This window comes from Pantherophis guttatus, chromosome 15 (assembly GCF_059756535.1).
Source record: "Pantherophis guttatus breed Tessera chromosome 15, ASM5975653v1, whole genome shotgun sequence".
Lineage (NCBI taxonomy): Eukaryota > Metazoa > Chordata > Lepidosauria > Squamata > Colubridae > Pantherophis > Pantherophis guttatus.
The window spans coordinates 2,650,644-2,672,196 of NC_142077.1; the positions used below are offsets into that span (position 1 = coordinate 2,650,644).

General features: G+C 47.7%; 1 protein-coding gene across 5 annotated transcripts in view; it reads right to left on the reverse strand.

Annotated features, from left to right (window-relative positions):
• Positions 1–21,553, reverse strand: part of PRDM16 (PR/SET domain 16) — a 321,687-nt gene that overhangs the window by 151,709 nt on the left and 148,425 nt on the right. For all 5 annotated transcript variants that reach the window (XM_087879280.1, XM_087879283.1, XM_087879282.1 and 2 more), the window contains exon 2: positions 8,865–9,214. In XM_087879280.1, the coding sequence (XP_087735406.1) occupies positions 8,865–9,214 (350 nt within the window). The remainder of the gene's footprint in view (positions 1–8,864; positions 9,215–21,553) is intronic.

A 21,553-nucleotide genomic window follows, 5' to 3' on the forward strand; every position in this document is an offset into this window, starting at 1 on the left:
TTTTAGGACGGCTGTTTGTTAGATCCCCCTGCCGTTGCTAAGTTAGTCACACGGTCGTTAAGCGAATCCGGCTTGACCCCCATCGACTTTGCTGGTCAGAAGGCTGAAAAAAGGGAATCACGTGACACACACCCCTTTTTGGGGGGGGCTGGATGACCAGAAGACCTCCGAGGTCCCTGGGATTCTATGGTTCTGAGATAGATAGATAGATAGATAGATAGATAGATAGATAGATAGATAGATGGATGGATGAATGGATATAGATGGATAGGTGAGATAGATAGATAGATAGATAGATAGATAGATAGATAGATAGATAGATAGATAGATAGAGATAGAGATAGATAGATAGATAGATAGATAGATAGATAGATAGATAGATAGATAGATAGATAGATAGATAGATAGGTGAGAGAGAGAGATGATAGATAGATAGATAGATAGATAGATAGATAGATAGATAGATAGATAGATAGATTGATAGATAGATAGATAGATAGAGATAGGTAGAGAGAGAGAGAGAGATAGGTGTGTGTGAGAGAGAGATGACAGACAGACAGACAGACAGACAGACAGACAGACAGACGAGACTAGAGAAACATTTGACCAGGATGGTATAAGGGCTTTTAGCAGGGGGTTGGACTAGAAGACCTCTGAGATCCCTTCCAACTCTGTAATTCTATAATCCCAGATCAGTTAAATCAGTGGAAGCGGCTTGCCTCCAGAAGTTGTGGCTGCTCCATCACTGGAAGCTTTTAAGAAGTGATTGGAGAAAACATTTGACCGGGATGGTATAAGGACATCCTCCCTTTAGCAGGGGGTTGGACTAGAAGACCTCCAAGGTACCTTCTGTTAGTCTGTTATCTCAGATATTGAATGAGATGGTCTCGTAGAACTCATAAAACGGTGGGATTTATATATAATCTCCCTATCCCCCTCTCTCTCTTTCCCTCTCTCTCTCTTTCTCTCTCGCTCTCTCTCTCCCCATTCCTCCTCCTCTCTCTTCCCCTCTCTCTCTCTCTCTCTTTCTCTCTCTGACACTTCCTCTCTCCCCCTCTCTCCCTCCTGCTCTCCCTCTCTCTTTCTCTCTTTCCCTCCAGCTCTCCCTCTCTTTCTCTCTCCTTCCCTCCCTTCCTCTCCACCTCCCTCCTTCTCTCTCCCTCTCTTTTCCTTTCTCTCTCCTTCCCTCCCTTCCTCTCTCCCTCTCTCTCCCCCTCCCTCTCTCTTTCTCTCCCTCCCTCCTTCCCTTCCTCTCTCTCTCCCTCTACCCTTCCCTCCTTCTCTCTCTCCCTCTCTCCCCCTCTCTCTTTCTCCCTCCCTTCCTTCCTCTCTGCCTCCCTCCTTCTCTCTCTCCCTCTCTGTTCCTCTCTCTCTCCTTCTCTCCCTCCCTCTCTCCCTCCCTCTCTCTTTCTCTCTCCTTCCCTCCCTTCCTCTCCACCTCCCTCCTTCTCTCTCCCTCTCTTTTCCTTTCTCTCTCCTTCCCTCCCTCCCTCTTTCCCTCCCTCTCTCCCTCCCTCTCTTTCTCTCCCTCCCTCCTTCCATTCCTCTCTCTCCCTCTACCCTTCCCTCCTTCTCTCTCTCCCTCTCTCCCCCTCTCTCTTTCTCCCTCCCTTCCTTCCTCTCCGCCTCCCTCCTTCTCTCTCTCCCTCTCTTTTCCTTTCTCTCTCCTTCCCTCCCTTCCTCTCTCCCTCTCTCTCTCCCTCCCTCTCTCTTTCTCTCCCTCCCTCCTTCCCTTCCTCTCTCTCTCCCTCTACCCTTCCCTCCTTCTCTCTCCCCCTCTCTCTTTCTCTCCCTCCCTCCTTCTCTCTCCCCCCCTCCATTTCTCAACCCCGCCGGTCACAAGCGAACTATTCTTGGTTCTCCCTTCATCCGTTTTGTTTTGAGTGGCGATGATAAAATGCCAGTTCAGAGGCCGGCATTCGCGGATGCCTCTCCGAAAAGGCAAAGAAAACACCGACTTCCTATTTCTGCTTGTGAATCGGAGCGTTTCTATTTTGAGAGGAAAGGCCCTCGCGCCCGAATTACAAGATGAATTATTACCCCTTATGGAAATAACGGGAGAAAATATGGCCGGGATATTCTCGGTTCGGTCTTTCGGCTGGCTGGCTGGCTTGGCTATCTGCAAACTCCCACCCCTCCCCATCTCAATTCCTTATATACCCATGTTTTCAACCTCATTCCTAGCATATTCTTTGGCAACGTTGGAAGGTCGGAAGGTGACCTCATCGTGGCCTGGCTTTCGGAGAGAGCATCAGAAAAGAAGCTCCCATCTTCTTCTCGGAACATCTTGGACCATGTTTTAAGACGTCCTAGCTAGAGGAGATAGCAGGCATCTCTGCTTAGTCCTTAGCGACAATATGCTTTTTCCCTTCCCTTCTGATTTCTCCTTCCTTTTCCTCTGATGGGGGAAACCTCCTAGGTTTAGAATAGGACAACAGAGTGGGGCTTGGGACCTTGGAGGTCTTCTAGTCCAACCCCCTACTCAAGCAGGAAGCCCCACACCACTTCAGACAAAGGGTTATCCAACATCTTCTTAAAAACTTCCAGTGTTGGAGCATTTACAACTTCTGGTGGCAAGTTGCTCCACGGATTAATTGTTTTAAACTATCAGGAAATTCCTCCTTCGTTCTAAGTTGCTTCTCTCCTTGATTCGTTTCCACCCGTTGCTTCTTGTCCTGCCCTCGGGTGCTTTGGAGAACAGCTTGACTCCCTCTTCTTTGGGGCAGCCCCTGAGATATTGGAACACTGCTATCCTGTCTCCCCTGGTCCTTCTTTTTATTAAACTAGACACCCCCAATTCCTGCAACCGTCCTTCGTATGTTTTAGCCTCCAGTCCTCTATAATCCTCTTTGTGGCTCTTCTCTGCACTCTTTCCAGAGTCTCAACATCTTTTTCACATCGTGGCCACCAAAACTGGAGGCCGTATTCCAAGTGTGGCCTTACCAAGGCCTTATAAAGTGGTATCAACACTTCACGTGATCTTGATTCTATCCCTCTGTTGATGCAGCCCAGAACTGTGTTGGCTTTTTTGGCAGCTGCAGCCCATTGGGGCGAATATTTCTCTCCAGGACTCCGTATTCCATCGGCGGTTAGCCAAATAAACGAGGCACGTAGGATTTACGCGGCGCCCTGATCTTCCTCCATGTGGATTTGCTTTTTTCCCTGCTTTGGGTTCGGTTTTCAAAAGTCCCCCAGGGCCGCAGAGGGAACACACAGGCTGATTTATTTCGGGGGTGCCGTGACTTGGACGTATTGGCGAGGAAGGGAGTTAATAGTCTCGGGGAAAGTGGGGGAAGGGGGGGGCGGGGGAAATGACTTTGGAGAAATGCAATCCCATCACGTAGAGACTGGGAGTGTTGTGTTTTCTTTCTTTTTGGGGGTGGGGGGGTGGGTGGGGGTGGGTGGGTGGGGGGGGATGCTGTTTGGATCGAGGTGATTTTTTTATGTTTTATTTTTTTGGCAAGGAAAAGAAAAGTTTCAGATGGTGGAAGTTAGAAAGGTTCCTAAATGAACCGGTACGCTCTGCACATAGAATTAGAATTAGAATTGGAATTGGAATAGAATAGAATAGAATAGAATAGAATAGAATAGAATAGAATGGAATGGAATGGAATGGAATGGAATGGAATGGAATGGAATAGAATGGAATGGAATGGAATGGAATGGAATGGAATGGAATGGAATGGAATAGAATAGAATAGAATAGAATAGAATAGAATAGAATAGAATAGAATAGAATAGAATAGAATAGAATAGAATAGATGGGATGGAATGGAATGGAATGGAATGGAATGGAATGGAATGGAATAGAAAAATAGGATAGGATAAGTTAGGATGGGATAGAATAAAATAGAAAATATAGAATAGAATAGAATAGAATAGAATAGAAGAGAAGAGAAGAGAAGAGAAGAGAAGAGAAGAGAAGAGAAGAGAAGAGAAGAGAAGAGAGAATAGAGAATGCAATGGAATGGAATGGAATAGAATAGAATAGAATAGAAAAATAGGATAGGATAAGTTAGGATGGGATAGAATAAAATAGAAAATATAGAATAGAATAGAATAGAATAGAATAGAATAGAATAGAATAGAGAAGAGAAGAGAAGAGAAGAGAAGAGAAGAGAAGAGAAGAGAAGAGAAGAGAAGAGAAGGGAGAATAGAGAATGCAATGCAATGGAATGGAATAGAATAGAATAGAAAAATAGGATAGGATAAGTTAGGATGGGATAGAATAAAATAGAAAATATAGAATAGAATAGAATAGAATAGAATAGAATAGAATAGAGAATAGAATAGAATAGAATAGAAGAGAAGAGAAGAGAAGAGAAGAGAAGAGAAGAGAAGAGAAGAGAAGAGAAGAGAAGATAGGATAGAATATAGAATAGAATAGAATAGAGGATAGGATAGAATATAGAATAGAATAGAATAGAATAGAATAGAATAGAATAGAATAGAATAGAATAGAATAGAATAGAATAGAAAATAGGATAGGATAGGATAGGATAGAAAACATAACATGGAATGGAACGGAACAGAACGGAACGGAACAGAACAGAACAGAACAGAAAAGAACAGAACAGAACAGAGCAGCTTTTATGTTGCAATCAAATGCAAGCGTTCTGATGGAGGAGGCGTTGGAGAGGCAGAATTGTTTGAAAGCATATGTGTCAATTTCCCCCTTCCCGGATCCCACTCGGGTCTGGTTGTGTGAGAGTGTTTTGTTTTCAGAAAGCAGAAATTGGGGGGTGGGGGGGAGCCAAGTGTGTGATCCCGAATGGCCCCACCTGCTCTTTGAAAAAAAAAAAGCACAAGCAAAAGAGAGCCGTGGAGCATGGGGTGTGCGGTGGGCGGGTGTCAGGGAACAAGCTCATTTGTTGATCTTTTAATAAATTAAGGCTTTATGAGCGGCCTGGCCCAGTGCGGTAAGTATATTGTGGGTAGGAATCGCTCCTCGTGGGAAACGTTTGCGCAGAGTGCGCTCCGGTTTCCACACATGCCGGCCAGCCCCAGAAGTTGGCTTTGCTTTCCTTGGGTCCCCGGTGACCGTCCCGCGGAAGAGCTACGACCGGCGCACAGAGGCTTCGCTTATTATTTGTGAAAGGAAAATATTTTCAGAGAAGGAGAAATAGAGAGACTCCTGCGCTGAGGGCCCGGTTCCATGTTGGCCTCTGCCCAGATAAAATGTGAGAAAGAAAGAAAGAAAGAAAGAAAGAAAGAAAGAAAGAAAGAAAGAAAGAAAGAAAGAAAGAGAGAGAGAGAGAGAGAGAGGAGGGAGGGAGGAAGGAAGGAAGGGAGGGAAGAGGAAGGGAGGGAAGGAAGGGAAGGAGGCAGAGAGGAAGGAAGAAAAAGGAAAAGAAAGAGAGAGAGAGAGAGAGAGAGGAAGGAAGGAAAGAAAGAGAAAGAATGAATGAATGAAAGAAAGAAAGAAAGAAAGGGAAAGGAAGGGAAGGGAAGGAAAGGAAACAAAAGGAAAGGAAAGGAAAGAAAGAGAGAAGAAGGGAAGGGAAGGGAAGGAAAGGAAGAGAGAAGAAGGAAAGGAAAAGAGAAGAAGGGAAGGAAAGGAAAGGAAAGGAAAGGAAAGGAAAGGAGGCAGAGAGGAAGGAAGAGAAAGAAAAAGAGGAAGAGAAAGAAAGAGAGAGAGAGAGAAAGGAAAGAAGGAAGGAAGGGAAGGAAGGAAGGAAGGAAGGAAGGAAAGAAAGAAAGAAAGAAAGAAAGAAAGAAAGAAAGAAAGAAAGAAAGAAAGAAAGAGTTACTCGGCCTTTCCTCCTCTTTCTACCTTCCCCAACTAACATGTTGAGAGTTCCTTCAGAGAGGTCTTCCTTCGTTCTATCAGCAGCTCCCCACCCCACCCCAAAAAACACAACATTGCTTGTTCAAATCCGAGGCCCGGAATTTCCGAGGCTGGAGCGAAGGTGAAAGAAGAGAGCAACAGGAAGGGTAGTACAAGTTTCCAACCAGCAAGGCTCTGAAGTTGAGTCGGTCAAGCATTCCAAAAATTGAAGAGGTTGGCCGCCAAAGTTATGAGCAAGCCGCGAGAAGCTCTGAGCTACCTTTGTTCGCTGCAGGATGGAGAGAGCCGGTCAAGGGAGCCCGTCCAAGTTCTGGAGGAAAAACACATTTGGATTGGGATGATCTGACTCAGGGGTGTCAAACTCGAATTTCATTGAGGGCCGCATCGGGGCTGTGGTCGACCTCGGGGGCGGGCGGGGGGGGCGACTGGGTGGGTGTGGCCAACTTGATGCCACTCCCCAAACTGCTGGCCCGATCTTTCCTCTTCGCATTGGGTAGACCAGGACGGCCCCGCAAGCTGAATCCAATGGTGGGATTCAGCCGGTTCGAGCCGATTCTGTCGAACCGGTTGTTTAATTGCTAGCTGGCCCCGTCCCTCCTTGCCCCGCTCCTTCCGGGAGTCCCCAAGCACCCTGTTTTTGCTCCCAGGAGGCTTCAGGGAGACCTACTAGGCCCAACGGGACTGGGGGGCATGTTTTTGTTCTCGAAGGGGGGCGCAGGAGGCCAAGTGGCCACACCCACCATGGCCACGCCCACCCAGCTGGTCATTCGGGCAGAGAACCAGTTGTTAAATTATTTGAATCCCACCAGTGGCCTATTGGAATGACAAACAGGCACCCCACTGGTGACCTCTTTTGGTCCTCCTGAGTCTTTGGATTCTCCAAGCAGTGCGCTGGAGAATAGAAATAGAAATAGAAATAGAAATAGAAATAGAAATAGAAATAGAAATAGAAATAGAAATAGAAATAGAAAAGAAATAGAAATAGAACAGAATTAGAGTAGAATACAATAGAATAGAATTAGAGTTGAGTGTAGAGTAGAGTAGAGTAGAGTAGAGTAGAGTAGAGTAGAATAGAATAGAATAGAATAGAATAGAATAGAATAGAATAGAATAGAATAGAATAGAATAGAATAGAATAGAATAGAATAGAATAGAATAACTTATATTTGGCCAAGTGTGATTGGACACACAAGGAATTTGTCTCCGGTGCGGAAGCTATCAGCGGACATACAAGCAGCAAATGATGGATCATGTTCATAATCATAAATTACCGTCGTCATAAATCACACGATCCAGCGCTCAGCGATAGTCATAGGGGGACTCAATAAGCAATCAACCCCAATCATAATAGGATGCTCAACAAAAGCTATCCACTACATCACTCATCAGATAACAAACCATCAAGTCAGGGTCATCAGAAGCCAAGGAAAAAAGCTAACAGGAAAGATGTGAAAGGATAACAGCCATGCAGCCTTCATCCGCGGTTCGACTCCCCAGGGCATAAGACAGTGTCGTAGGAGGGAATTAGTTGTTTAGCAGAGTGATGGCGTGTGCGAGAGGTCTCTTTTCAACTAGGTTGACTCAAGGTTGACTCAGCCTTCCATCCTTTCTAAGGTGGGTAAATTGAGGACCCAGTTTGTGGGGGCAATAAGCTGACTTTGTATAAAATATACGAATGTATGAAGGCTATTGCTTAACGCATTGTAAGCCGCCCTGAGTCTCCGGAGAAGGGCGGCATATAAATCAAATTAAAAAAAAAAAAACTATGAAAAATCGTTGTGTTTCAGTGCATACGGAGATAGGCGAATCTGAAATAATCTCTCAAATTGAATCCCATCAAAGCTTTCTTCCTCCTTTTAAAGGTAAAGGTAAAGGTTCCCCTCGGACATATGTGCTAGTCGTTCCCGACTCTAGGGGCCGGTGCTCATCTCCGTTTCAAAGCCGAAGAGCCAGCGCTGTCCGAAGACGTCTCCGTGGTCATGTGGCCGGCGTGACTCAACGCCAAAGGCGCACAGAACGCTGTTCCTTTCCCACCAAAGGGGGTCCCTATTTTTCTACTTGCATTTTTTCCCCAGTGCTTTCGAACTGCTAGGTTGGCAGAAGCTGAGAGAAGTCACGGGAGCTCACCCCGTTCCGCGGCACACGGGATTCGAACCGCTGAACTGCCGACCTTTCGATCGACAAGCTCAGCGTCTTAGCCACTGAGCCAAGCAAACCTTGGAAGGAGCCGAGATGGCTTTGAATTCTGCCCACAACAGGACGACAGCAAAAATTCACCGCGTTCCGCTTAATTGCCTCTCTCTTCCAAAGTGCCGAGCCTCCCCCCCACCTACCCGCAAAAGAGGGGGGGGTTGTACAATGCACTCAAACCTTCCTAGGGAAGTGGCCTTCCTAGACTCGGCAGGGCTGTTGTTCCTCCACCGACATAAAGAGCAGGGACACATCAGAGGGGAAGAGGTTCAAATCCTGACCGAAAATAAGGAGGAATCAATAGATGGAAGACAATGAGGGCTGTTCTACATGGCGGCAAAGAAGTGACGTCGACTTGGCCACGCCCACCCTGTCACATGACTGCCTAGTCACATGATAGTCCAGTCACATGACCAACAAGCCATGCCCACCCAGCCACATGCCCGCCGAGTCACATGACCACTAAGCCACGCCCAGCCAGTCACATGGCCACCCAGTCACGTGAACAGGCCACACCTACCCAGTCACATGGCCACCCGGTCACAGGACCACCCAGTCACATGACCACCAAGCCGCACCCACCCAGTCACATGACCACCAAGCCACGCCCGCCCAGCCACATGCCCAACGACGCCCGCCCAGTCACATGACTACTCAGTCACATGACCAACAGGCCACACCCACCGTCACATGACTACTCAGTCACATGACCAAGAGGCCACACCCACCATCACATGGCACACAGTCACATGACCAACAGGCCACACCCACCGTCACATGGCACACAGTCACATGACCAACAGGCCACACCCACCCAGCCACACCCCCAGAGCCAGTAGTAAAAAGTTTTGAATCCCACCTGCGGGGAAGGAGAGGAAGCTCTTACCTCCCATCCGAAATTCGTTTCCTTCAACGTGGTCCTGGGGAAAGTCACGTAGGGCCCAAACCTCTCTCCGGCTTCCAGCTTCTTTTTGGTCCAGATCCCCAACCCTGCTCCGGGAACGGAGGATTCCCTCAGTTCGAAGTCGGACGGGATGGGAATATCGTCGGGAATGTAGACGGGGGCCTCGTACGGAGAGCCCTCTTTGGGGTGGAAGTCCTCGCCCGCGGGGAAAGGGGAGGGGGGCCCGATGGGTATGGGAGACATGATGCTGTCCTCCGTCTCCTCTTCTGCGCTTTCGCCGGCCAGGAGCTCTGCCTCGGTTTCGTACATGTTATTCACGATTTCGTGGTCGCCTGTGGAAAGAAAGCGGAAAAAAAAAATCAATCAATCTATGACGAAGGTCTCCTAAGGAGAACGGTTGAGGTTCTTCATACAGGTTCAGAGAATCACAGCTTGATAAGAAGGGACCTCCAGAGACGTTTAGTCCAGGGGTGTCAAACTCGGTTTAATTGAGGGCCGCATCAGGGTTGGGTTCGACCTTGGAGGGCCGGAGGGGGGGCATGGCCATGATGGACATGGCATGGGACTCGTATCAGGGACACCTTCCTTCCTTCCTTCCTTCCTTCCTTCCTTCCTTCCTTCCTTCCTTCCTTCCTTCCTTGGGACCGGTTTTTTTCACACTTAACGATCGTTGTGTGGTCAAGTGGTCAAAAATTCAGACGCTTGGCAACTGACTCGTATTTGTGACGGTCACAGTAGTCCGGGGGGGGGTCATGTGATTCCCCTTTTGCGACCTTCCAACAAGCAAAGTCAAGGGGGAAGCTGGATTCGCTTAACGACCACTTAACAATTGCCGTGATTCCACTCAACCACAGTTGGCAAGAAAGATTTTTGAATTGGGACAAAACTCACTGAACAAATGTTTCACTTAGCAACGTAAATTTTGGGCTCCTTTCCTGTCGAAAGTCGAGGACTGCTATAGTGTGGGTTTGAGTCCTACCGGGACCCACTCGGTTTGACCGTCGTGCCAATCCTGGCTAGGAAGTGGAAGTAGCCTTCCTGGGAAATTGTGCCCGTTTTCTCTTTTTAAACCAGCCCTGTTGGTTTAATCCAAAATTTGGGGTCTGGATTGTTAAGAGAATAGGTTGTTAAGGAGAACAGACCATCCTTCAAGTCCAACGCAACCAGTTTTTCCTCGAATGCGCCAACACAGCTCACGCACCCCTCCCTCTGGGCCTCTCACACGCTTAAAAGTGGCTTCACAAAGCATCGTCCGAATTTAGACGATGAAAATGGGTTTTTTGGTTTTCGGAGGAGAGGAGAGAGAGAGAAAGAGGGAGAGGGAGAGAGAAAGAGGGAGGAAGAGAGAAAAAGAATGAGAGAGAGAAAGAGGGGGAGAAAGGGGGAGAGAGAGAGAAAGAAGGAGAGAGAAAGAGGGAGAGATAGGGGAAGAGAGAGAGAAAGAGAGAAAAAGAGGGAGAGAAAGAGGGAGAGGGAGAGAGAAAGAGGGGGAGGGGGAGAGAAAGGGGAAGAGAGAAAAACAATGAGAGAGAGGGGGAAATAGAGAGAGAGAAAGAAGGAGAGAGAAAGAGGGAGAGATAGGGGAGAGAGAGAAAGAGAGAAAGAGGGAGAGAGAGAGAGAGAAAGAGAAAAAGAGGGAGGAAGAGAGAAAAAGAATGAGAGAGAGAAAGAGGGAGAGAGAGAAAGAGGAGAGAGAGAAAGAAGGAGAGAGAAAGAGGGAGAGATGGGGGAGAGAGAGAAAGAGAGAAAGAGGGAGAGAGAGAGAGAGAAAGAGAAAAAGAGGGAGGAAGAGAGAAAAACAATGAGAGAGAGAAAGGGCGAGAGAGGGCGAGAGAGAGAGAAAGAAGGAGAAAGAGGGAGAGATAGGGGAAGAGAGAGAGAAAGAGAGAGAAAGAGGAGAGAGAGAAAGAAGGAGAGATTAAGAGGGAGAGAGGGGGGGAGAGAGAGAGAAAGAGAGAGAGAGGGAGAGAGAGAAAGGAGAGAGAGAGAAAGAGGGAGAGAGGGAGGGAGGAATGCAATCATAACCCATTTGCAAAACAGAGCAAAACAGGGCATTTTTCACGCTCCTTTCTCCGTTTCAGCGGCGAAAGCAACCTCCCCACTTCCATTTTTTCTTTTTTAAAGAAAAAAAGTCACGTAGCTCTAAAACACTTATTTAATTTAGGCGCATTCAGAGGGATAATTATGAGGTTAGAAGTGGGCGGAAGGTTATCTGGGTTTTGACTTCCACCGGTGGGTGCTTTTTGGGGGGATGGGGGGGGGGCTTTTCAGGGGCTGGGGGCAGAGTTTGGGAGCAGAGCAGGGAGGGAGGTCGCCAGTGAAAACCCTCCCAGGAGGGGAAAAAAATCTTTCTCTCTATACATATATATATATATATATATATATAAATGGGACAGAGGCAAAACAAAAGGGGGAAAATGGCAAGGGGCAAATAATGAGCCGAATTAGTCCAAGTCGGTGACCGCATCAAGTTAGCGGTAATTGGCATGTGCCCCCTGTAAGTTGTGGCAGGGCCACAGCAGTGTCCAACGGGACGGACGGAGGTTTACGTTGGTCCTTTATTGTGAGTTATTTTATTTTATTTTATTTTTATTTTATTTTTTGAACGCTTGCACAGACGCACACATGCCCATGCAGAGCTGGGCTAAATAGCTTTTGAATCTCAGAAAGCCAGCCCCCTCCCCAGCCTCCCGAACAATTAGGAAATTAGCCGTGATTATTGTAGCAAGGCTGCAAATGGCTGCATGGCAAAGGAAGGTCATTTCCTTTGAGAGGTTTGGTTAGTGCCCCTTTCTGCTTTTTTGGGGGGTGGGGGTGGGGGTGGGGTGGGGGGTGGAAGGGAATTCGTAAAGGCAAAAATTAGCAACCTGTCCCGACAAGGCTGTGAAGTTGGTGGGTATCTTTGTTGTTAAAATGAGGGGGGAGGGAGGGAGGGAGGGAGGGAGGAAGAGGAAGCAGAAGTGGGAAAGAGGAAGGGGAAGAAGGAGAAAGAGGAGGAGGAGGAAGGAGAAGGAGAGGAAGAAGAGGAGGGAAAGAGGAGGAGGAGGAGAAGAAGGTGAAGAGGAGGAGGAGGAAGAGGAGGGGAGGAGAAGGAGGGGGAAGAGGAAAGGAAGAGGAGGAGGAGGAGAAGAGGATGAGAGGGGGAGAAGGAGGAACAGGAAGGAAAGAGAAGGAGGAGGGGAAGTGGAAGAGAGGGGGAGGAGGAGGAGGGGAAGTGGAAGAGAGGAGGAGGAAGAAGGAGGAAGGAGAGAAGGAGGAGAATGTGAAGAGGAGGAGAAGAAAGAGGAAGAGGAAAGGAAGAAGAGGGGAAGTGGAAGAGAGGGGGAGGAGGACAGGGAGGGGAAGAGAGGAGGAGGAAGAAGGGGGAAGGAGAAGGAGAGAAGGAGGAGAAGGTAAAGAGGAGGAGAAGAAAGAGGAAGAGGAAAGGAAGAGGAGGGGAAGAGGAAAGGAAGAGGAGGAGGAGGAGGAGGAGAGGAGAAGGAGAAGAAGGTGAAGAGGAGGAGGAAGAGGAGGAGGGGAAGAGGATGAGGGGGAGGAAGAGGAAGAGGAAGGAAAAAGAAGGAGGAGGGGAAGTGGAAGAGAGGGGGGAGGAGCAAGGGAAGTGGAAGAGAGGAGGAGGAAGAAAGGGGAAGGAGAAGGAGAGAAGGAGGAGAAGGTGAAGAGAAGAAGAAGAAAGAGCAAGAGGAAAGGAAGAGGAGGAGGAGGAGAAGGAGAGGAGATGGAGAAGAAGGTGAAGAGGAGGAGGAAAAGGAAGAGGAAGGAAAGAGAAGGAGGAGGGGAAGTGGAAGAGAGGAGGAGGAAGAAGGGGGAAGGAGAAAGAGAGAAGGAGGAGAAGGTGAAGAGGAGGAGAAGAAAGAGCAAGAGGAAAGGAAGAGGAGGAGGAGAGGGGAGGAGGAGGAGGAAGGAGAAGGAGAAGAAGAGGAGGGGAAGGTAAACAAGGTGAAGAGGAGGAGGAGGAGGAGGAGGAGGAGGAGGAGGAGGAAGTCGGTGTTCATCAGAGCACCTGCTTTGGGGGGAGAGGAGGAGAAAGAGAGAAGGGAGGGGAGCAATTCTGCTTACACAAACATCCCCCCAGAAACAGGCTTTTCAGAGGCATTAATACGCCATAATCCCGAAAATACTTGTGGTTGCAATAAATGTTTGTCCTCTGGGTATTAGCAAGTCAAATGATTTCCCACTCGGGCGATTAGCCTCTTTGGAGGCTGAAGGGAGCAGGGATTCCAGCCGGGCGGAGAAGGAGGAAGGCTGGCTGGCGGAAAAGAACCCCGGCCCTCCGAGAGGAACTTGACACGGGGGGGGGGGGCTGCACCCCCCTTCCAAACGGCCCTGGTTTTGGGGGGGTGGGAGTGGGCTTCCCTCAAGGTTCAAGAAAGTGCATAACCTGCTTTAAAAAAAAAAAAACAATGTTTTCCTTCGAAGGAGTTTCTGTGAATGGTGGAGGGAGCTTGGGGTCCCAAGTTGAATGAAAAGAAGGACTGGGGGGGTGGTGGGGTGGTGGGGGGGATGGGGACATGATAGTAATATTTGAGGAGCTGTCACAGAGAGGAGGGGGTCCACCTATTCTCCAAAGAATCGGAAGGTAGGAGGAGGAGGGGGGAGGAGGAGGAGGAGAAGGAAAAGATGGAGAAGGAGAAGATGGAGAAAGAAAGAAAGAAAGAAAGAAAGAAAGAAAGAAAGAAAGAAAGAAAGAAGGAGGAGGGGGGAAGAAAGAAGAAGAAGGGAGGAGGAGGAGAGGGAAGGAGGAGGAGAAGGAAAAGATGGAGAAGAAGATGAAGAAAGAAAGAAAGAAAGAAAGAAAGAAAGAGAAGGAGGAGGAGGGGAAGAAAGAAGAAGAAGGGAGGAGGAGGAGAGGGAAGGAGGAGGAGAAGGAAAAGATGGAGAAGAAGATGAAGAAAGAAAGAAAGAAAGAAAGAAAGAAAGAAAGAAAGAAAGAAAGAAAGAAAGAAAGAAAGAGAAGGAGGAGGAGGGGAAGAAACAAGAAGAAGGGAGGAGGAGGAGGGAGGAGGAGGAGAAGGAAAAGATGGAGAAGGAGGAGAAAGAAAGAAAGAAGAAAGAAAGAAAGAGGAGGAGGAGAGGAAAGAAGGGAGGAGGAGGAGAGGGAAGGAGGAGGAGAAGGAAAAGATGGAGAAGAAGATGAAGAAAAAAGAAAGAAAGAAAGAAAGAAAGAGAAGGAGGGGGAGGAGGGGGGAGGAGGAGGAGAAGGAAATGCTGGCTGGGGAATTCTGGGAGTTGAAGTCCAGACAAGTTGCCAAGGTTGAGAAACACTGAAGTGCCGTGGCACATGGGAAGCCCAATCTCTAGGTCAAGGTTGTCCCGAAGGTGCTTTTTCAAGTGGCAACTGGACTTTCTCGGGTTTTTTTTTCCCTTGAAGAGGTTTCGCTTCTCATCCCGGAAGCTTCTTCAATTCTGAATGAAGCACGGACTGATCCGTTCCCCACCATTCAGCCAGAATGGAAGAAGCTTCCGGGATGAGAAGCGAAACCTCTTCACGGAAAAAAAAAAAACCTCACGAGAAAGTCCAGTTGCCTCTTGAGAAAAAAATAAATAAAAAGCACCTTTGGAATACGGGAAGCCTGTCATTTGAAAGGCAAAGAGATCGACAGTAGAACTAAGGAGGAATTTCCTGACAGTGAGGACAATTAACCAGTGGAACGACTTGCCACCAGAAGTTCTGAACGCTCCAACATTGGAAGTTTTTAAGAAGAGATTGGATAACCATTTGTCTGAAATGGCATAGGGCCGTGATGGCGAACCGGTGGCACGCGTGCCACAGGTGGCGCGCGGAGCCATGTCACCTGGCACGCCAGCTTAGCTCCGGCGTGCATGCGTGCGCCGGCCAGCTGATTTTCGGGCCTTCTGGGCCTACCAGAAGTAGGGAAACAGGCTGTTTCCTGCCTCTGGAGAGCGAAGGGGTGGGGAGTCTTTGGAGGCTGGGGACAGCAAAAAACGTCAATTCCTGTCCAACCGGAAGTTGGGAAACGGGCCATTTCGGGCCTCCGAGGGAGTGGGGAAGGCTGTTTTCACCCTCCCCAGATGCATAGAGAGGAACTGGAGCCAGGTGAGAAAGAAAAACGGGCCTACCGGGCCATTGTATGCCAGGAGCGGGGGGGGGATAGGGTGGTTGCATGCGTGGGGCGGGGCGCATAGAATTATGGGTGTGGGCACACACTCGCATGAACCTCCCCCGCCACCCGCCTTCCTGACACGCGATGGCAAAAAGGTTAGCCATCACTGGCATAGGGCCACATGTGCCAGAGGTGGCACACAGAGCCCTCTCTCTGGGCATGTGTGTGGGTACCGGAGCGCCAGAAAAAGGCCTGAAAACAGCCCAAAAACTGGCCAAAACTGGCCAATAAACAGGGTGATTTCAGGCTGTTTTCAGATCATTTTAGACTGTTTTTCGGGTCATTTTCAGGTTGTTTTTCAGGCCAAAAACGGCTTGGAAAAGAGCCCGAAAACAGCCAAAACACAAATATGCACGTGCCAGCCAGCTGGTTTTTGGGTTTTCGGTGCTCCAGCACGCGGGTTCCAATTCGGGCACTCGGTGCCGAAAAAGTTCCCCATCACTGGTATAGGGTTTCCTGCCTAAGCAGCGGGCTGGACTAAATGACCTCCAAGATCCCTTCCAACTCCGTCCTTCTATTCCAACTCTGCCTTGAGCTACGAGAGCGGGATGGCCGCCACCTTTCAAAGAGGCCAAAGGTGCGCGTGAATCTTCCCTCCGTCTTCAATCCCAGGGTCAAAATGAAAAATAAATAAATAAATAAAATGTGAGCCATCATGCCAAGCGAAGAGAATTCCCCGTGATTTCCTTTCGAAATAACCAAAAAGTCAGCTTGGCGAGAGGAAATCGGGAAGATGTTGGCAACGGCCTGAGATGGGGGAAAGTAGGAGAGCCAAAAGGACCCCGATGAAATTGCCGAGAAGCTGCAGCGGGATGTCATCGCCCTGGATATTGGTTTTGTACGAATTTTGTATCGTTTCGTGTCATTCGTCTGGTGTCACCTTTCTGGAGGGCAAGGACGGACGTCTGGGGGGCCTTGGCACTTGGGATGAGACTTTGGAGCAAAGTTTGGGGGGGGGATGAGCACATGTGAACCCTTTTTCTCTGACCCCGTGGCGGGATTCCAGCCCGGAGATTTGGCAGATAAGCGGAAAACGGGATGTTTGCAGGGGGAATTTTAAAAAAAAAGAAAAGGAGGGAGGGAGGGAGGGGGAAAAAAAGGGGTGTCTCTTTTCTCCGTCTCCCTTTGTGTTTGAAGTCCTTTCTCACGTTACACTTCTGGGCCGGACTCGGGTTTCACTTATCTGACTGGGTCTCTCTCTCTCTCTCTCTCTCTCTCTCTCTCTCTCTCTCTCTCTCTCTCTCTCTCTCTCTCTCTCTCTCTCTCTCTCTCTCCCTCTTTCTCCTCTCTCTCTCTCTCTCTCTCCTTCTCTTTCTCCCTCTTTCTCCTTCTCTCTCCTTCTCTTTCTCCCTCTTTCTCCTCTCTCTCTCTCTCTCTCCTTCTCTTTCTCCTTCTCTCTCTCTCTCCTTCTCTTTCTCCCTCTTTCTCCTTCTCTCTCTCTCTCTCTCCTTCTCTTTCTCCCTCTTTCTCCTTCTCTCTCTCTCTCTCTCTCCTTCTCTTTCTCCCTCTTTCTCCTTCTCTCTCTCTCTCTCCTTCTCTTTCTCCCTCTTTCTCCTTCTCTCTCTCTCTCCTTCTCTTTCTCCCTCTTTCTCCTTCTCTCTCTCTCTCTCTCTCTCTCTTTCTCTTTCTCCCTCTTTCTCCTTCTCCCTCTCCCTCTCCCTCTCCCTCTCCCTCTCCCTCTCTCCCCCCGGGGGACAAAATAGCAACAGGCTGTGTTGCCTCTTTGCCAACAGAAGAGAAAAACGGGAGAGGGGAAAAAACTGTCCGGGCAGCAGACGGAGGAAAGCGAAGATTAAAAAGAAAGGAACGATTTTGCAAAGAAATGAAGGAAAATGATGGGGAGGGGCGGGGGGGAAATGATGGCCTTGTTCCAATCAAGGGCGGAATAATCTTGTGTTAAGAGGGCAGCAATCTTGTTTTATCCAACTGGTAGTTTGTTTGTTTTTTTTTGGACTTCTAAGGCCAAAAATCAGAAAGGGGAAAAAAAGGACGCTTTGGCAGAAAGCTCCAGAGGTGCTTTGGTGGGCTGAAGGGGGCAGCTTTCTGGCTATTTTTTTTTATATATAAAGCTAATCGGTCTAAATGACCCCCTTTCTTCGATTAATGTACAGCTTGTGCAATTTGGAGAAACGTTTGCCGCTGAAATATTCCACAGAGTTCTAGGCTTAAAAAAGAATAGAAGGAAATAAATGAAGGAGGGGAGGGGAGGAAAGGAAAGGAAAGGAAAGGAAAGGAAAGGAAGATAGAAGAAGGGAAGGGAAGGGAAGGAAGATAGAAGAAGGGAAGGAAAGGGAAGGAAAGGAAAGGAAGATAGAAGAAGGGAAGGGAAGAGAAGGAAAGGAAAGGAAAAGAAGATAGAAGAAGGGAAGGGAAGAGAAGGAAAGGAAAGGAAAAGAAGATAGAAGAAGGGAAGGGAAGGGAAGGGAAGGGAAGGGAAGGGAAGGGAAGGGAAGGGAAGGGAAGGAAAGGAAAGGAAAGGAAAGGAAGATAGAAGAAGGGAAGGGAAGGAAGGGAAGGAAGATAGAAGAAGGGAAGGAAAGGGAAGGAAAGGAAAGGAAGATAGAAGAAGGGAAGGGAAGAGAAGGAAAGGAAAGGAAAAGAAGATAGAAGAAGGGAAGGGAAGGGAAGGGAAGAGAAGGAAAGGAAAGGAAAAGAAGATAGAAGAAGGGAAGGGAAGGGAAGGGAAGGAAAGGAAAGGAAAGGAAAGGAAGATAGAAGAAGGGAAGGGAAGGAAAGGAAAAGAAGATAGAGGAAGGGAAGGGAAGGGAAGGGAAGGGAAGGGAAGGGAAGGGAAGCCAAGATTCAGGTGCTTGCTTTATATTAAAAAAGATTTCTGCCAAGGGAACCAGGGCTAAAAAAAAAACCCTGTAAGGATATTTCAAAGTTGTTTCTTCATGCACATCCCCCCTCCACCCGCTTTGTAAAACTAGCAGGGTAAAAATGGTCTAAATACTTCACTGTTTAAATGGCAGTATTATATTTCTGGTAAAAGTTGAGTTCGGTCAAGCGTCAAATATATATTTCTACCCGGAAATCTATTAGAATCATTAACTGGACCTTTAACCGGATGGGGTTTGTGGTTTCCCCCCCACTCTTTCCATTTGAAACCAAAGGTGTTTTAATTCAGCTTTTTTTAAAAAAATCTAAATTCTTTTTCTCCCACCCCTCCTTCCATCCCGTGGAGATTTGCAAAAAAAAAAAAAAAAAAGGGGGGGGGTGATGATGAAACGGGGATGAAAAAGAAATCTGGGTTGCAAAAACGCTCGCTAACGGATTTAACGCGGGAGATTCGATTTGCAAATATCAAATCTTCGATTGGGCCAAGAATTCCTGGTTAAATAAATGTAGTTATACGTTGTTTTTTTAAAATTATGGTTGAATTGGACGTCCCGCTAATGTGGATGGGAAGACACAATATTTTGATTTTTACTTATTTACTTATTTACTTACTTACTTATTTATTTATTTATTTATTTATTTATTTGTTTATTTATTTATTTAATTAATTAATTAATTTGGTTTATATGCCACCCTTCTCCGGAGACTCAGGGCGGCTTACTGTGCATTAAACAATTTATTTGAAAGGAGCAATCAAGCGTGAATACTTTTTGCAAAGTGAGTGTCTGTTTTTTGTTTTTTTTTTTTAAAAAAAAAAGCTGGGTATATTTTATCAATATAGTCCATTTGGGAGCTTCCTGTGTCTTGAATTTCACGGAAAGGACGCGAGAGAAATATACTTTCCGTCTGCATTTCTAAGAAAATCAATCTCATTCATTCCAGCCATTCCGTTCTCACCTCTGCCCATCCCCACCCCCAGGTACAGAGTAACTGAGGAAATCTGATTTGCAAAAAATATAAAATGGATTTATTTATTTATTTTAGCCCCTCCCACCCACCACCCACCCCCAGACAATAACAAATGATAAAAGTACTTGGGGAAACTTGCAAACAAACTAGACAGATATTATTATTATTATTATTATTATTATTTAATTTGATTTATATGCCGCCCTTCTCCGGAGACTCAGGGCGGCTTACAATGCGTTAAGCAATAGCCTTCGTACTTTTGTATATTTATACAGTCAGCTTATTGCCCCCACAAACCGGGTCCTCATTTCACCTACCTTAGAAAGGATGGAAGGCTGAGTCAACCTTGAGCCTTGGCGAGATTCGAACCCTGTAGTAATTGCAGGCAGCTGGTCTTAATAAGCTTAATAACAGGGTACCTTAAACCCCTGTACTACCAAGGCTCTTATTTGGGGGAAACTGTGCTCGGCGTCAGTGGGTGGGTTCCTACCGGTTCGCACGAACCGGTAAGGGCGGTGGTGGGAGTCTCTCTGCCCACCTGCCTGGATGTCGTCACGGACTGTCTGCGCGTGCGGGCGCGATCACGTTTGGGAGCCGGTGGCAAAGGTAAGTGGAACCCGCCACTGTGCGGCGTGCACATTAGAGGAAACCGGGGAGGGGGGGGGAAAGGAAAGGATGAGATAGGTATAGAGGGGGCTCTCTGCAAAAGGAAGAGATGCGTTTAAGATGCATCGTTAAAAGATGCTGGTTCAAGCAGTTTTTTTATATGGAGGGAGGGATTTTGCCAACAACAGCCTGTTAGAGGGTTGGGTTTTCTCTCTCTCTCTCCTTATATTCAAGGTCAGATTCCCTAGGATAACCAGGCAGGACAGCTTCTCTCTCGGGCAAGCTATCCAGAGCTGGGATTCACATAATTACCGCTTCTTAAATTCCGCGCATCCACTTTTCTCGCACGTGCCCCTTGCACGCGTGCGTGTGGCTTGAAATCGTGGATAAATGGAATGGCATAGCGCCAGGGAGGGTAGGCGGGTGGGCAGGTCGCTACTACCGGTTTCGCCCGAACCGGTTGAATACCACCTCTGAAGCTATCTCACGGGCCTCTTTTGCAAGGAGAAACTGTAGAAAAGTTTTAATGGCATTTAAGGGAGAGGGGGAGGAAGACGGGGTGGGAAGAAGAGGAGGAGAAGGAGGAGGAGAGGAGAAAATGAGAAGAATGGGAGGAGGAGGAAGAGAGAAGGAAAAGGAGGAGAAGAGGAGAAAGATGGAAGAAGAGGAGGAGGAGAAGAAAGGGGAGGAGGAGGAGGAGAGAAGAAGAGGAGGAGGAGGAGAGGAGGAGGAGAATGGGAGGAGGAGGAGAGGAGAATGGAAGGAGGAGAGAAGGAAAAAGAAGAGGAGAGGAGGAGAGGAGGAGGAGAATGGGAGGAGGAGGAAGAGCGAAGGAGAAGGAGGAGAATAGGAGGAAGAGGGAAGAGGAGGAGGAGAATAGGAGGAGAAGAGTAGGAGAATGGGAGGAGGAGGAGAGGAGAATGGAAGGAGGAGAGGAGAAGAAGGAGAAGGAGAGGAGGAGGAGGAGAATAGGAGGAGAAGGAGGAGAGGAGAAGGAGAGGAGAAGGAGAAGAAAGAGAAGGAGAGGAGGAGGAGGAGAATAGGAGGAGAAGGAGGAGGAGAGGAGGAGGAGAATTATATTCTGTTCTATTCTATTCTATTCTGTTCTGTTCTGTTCTGTTCTGTTCTGTTCTGTTCTGTTCTGTTCTATATTTGAGAGAAAATTCGTGGGATTAATTTACGTTGGGGATTGGGCTCGCTCCTTTGGAAAAAATGTCCCAAAATTTTAACTCCCCAGTGAGTCTGCTTTTGCTGGTACTGTAGTGAAACGAAATCTGAGGACTCTAAAACGGATGAGTGAAACAGGTGAGGAAAAAACGAATACCGCCAGAAAAGAGCCGGAATTCCTTCTGGCCTTCAAATGCTACCGAAACAGAAGCCAAACTGTATCTCCCCCCCCCTCCATTTACTACTTCTGAGTCTTGGCTCGGGTCAAAAACAGTGAAATTATTATTTTTTTCCCCTAACTCTCTCTCCAGCTTTCTGAATTCTCTGTGAATTTGGGTGCTGCCCAAGCCGGCAATTTTTGCAAAAACGTTGTGAAGAAATGTTAGAAGGTTTTTTTAAAGAAGAGGCGGAATCGGTCGAGCGGAACGTTAAACTGGCAAAGCTTGGCAAGGATGCCATCACGGGCGAACCCGGTCCAATGTAAGGAGAGAGAAGAGAAAACTGACATGCTGAGGGTTTGTTCAAGTTGCTAGGATATGTGTGTGTGTGTGAGTGCGTTTGGGGGTGTGTGTGTCGAGGGGTGGGGGGATTTGCCGTATTATTTGGCCCAGGCAGCAAGGTTCTGCCCTGTGCTGGAGAGATGTTTAAAAGTCAGGAATGGCAATCACTTGGGCTAGAGAAAGAATTGGGAGGGCGATCAGAAAGAGAGAGAGAGAGAGAGAAATTAAAAGAAAACCTTTTGAAATGATGCACACAGATGCACAGGAGAGAGAGAAGGAGAGAGAGAGAGAGAGAAAGAATGAAAGAAAGAAAAAAGAAGGAAGGAAGGAAGGAAGGAAGGAAGGAAGGAAGGAAGGAAGGAAGGAAGGAAGGAAATTAAAAGAAAACTTTTTGAAATGATGCGCACAGATGCACAGGAAAGAGAAGGAGAAAGAGAGAGAAAGAAAGGAAGGAAGGAAGGAAGGA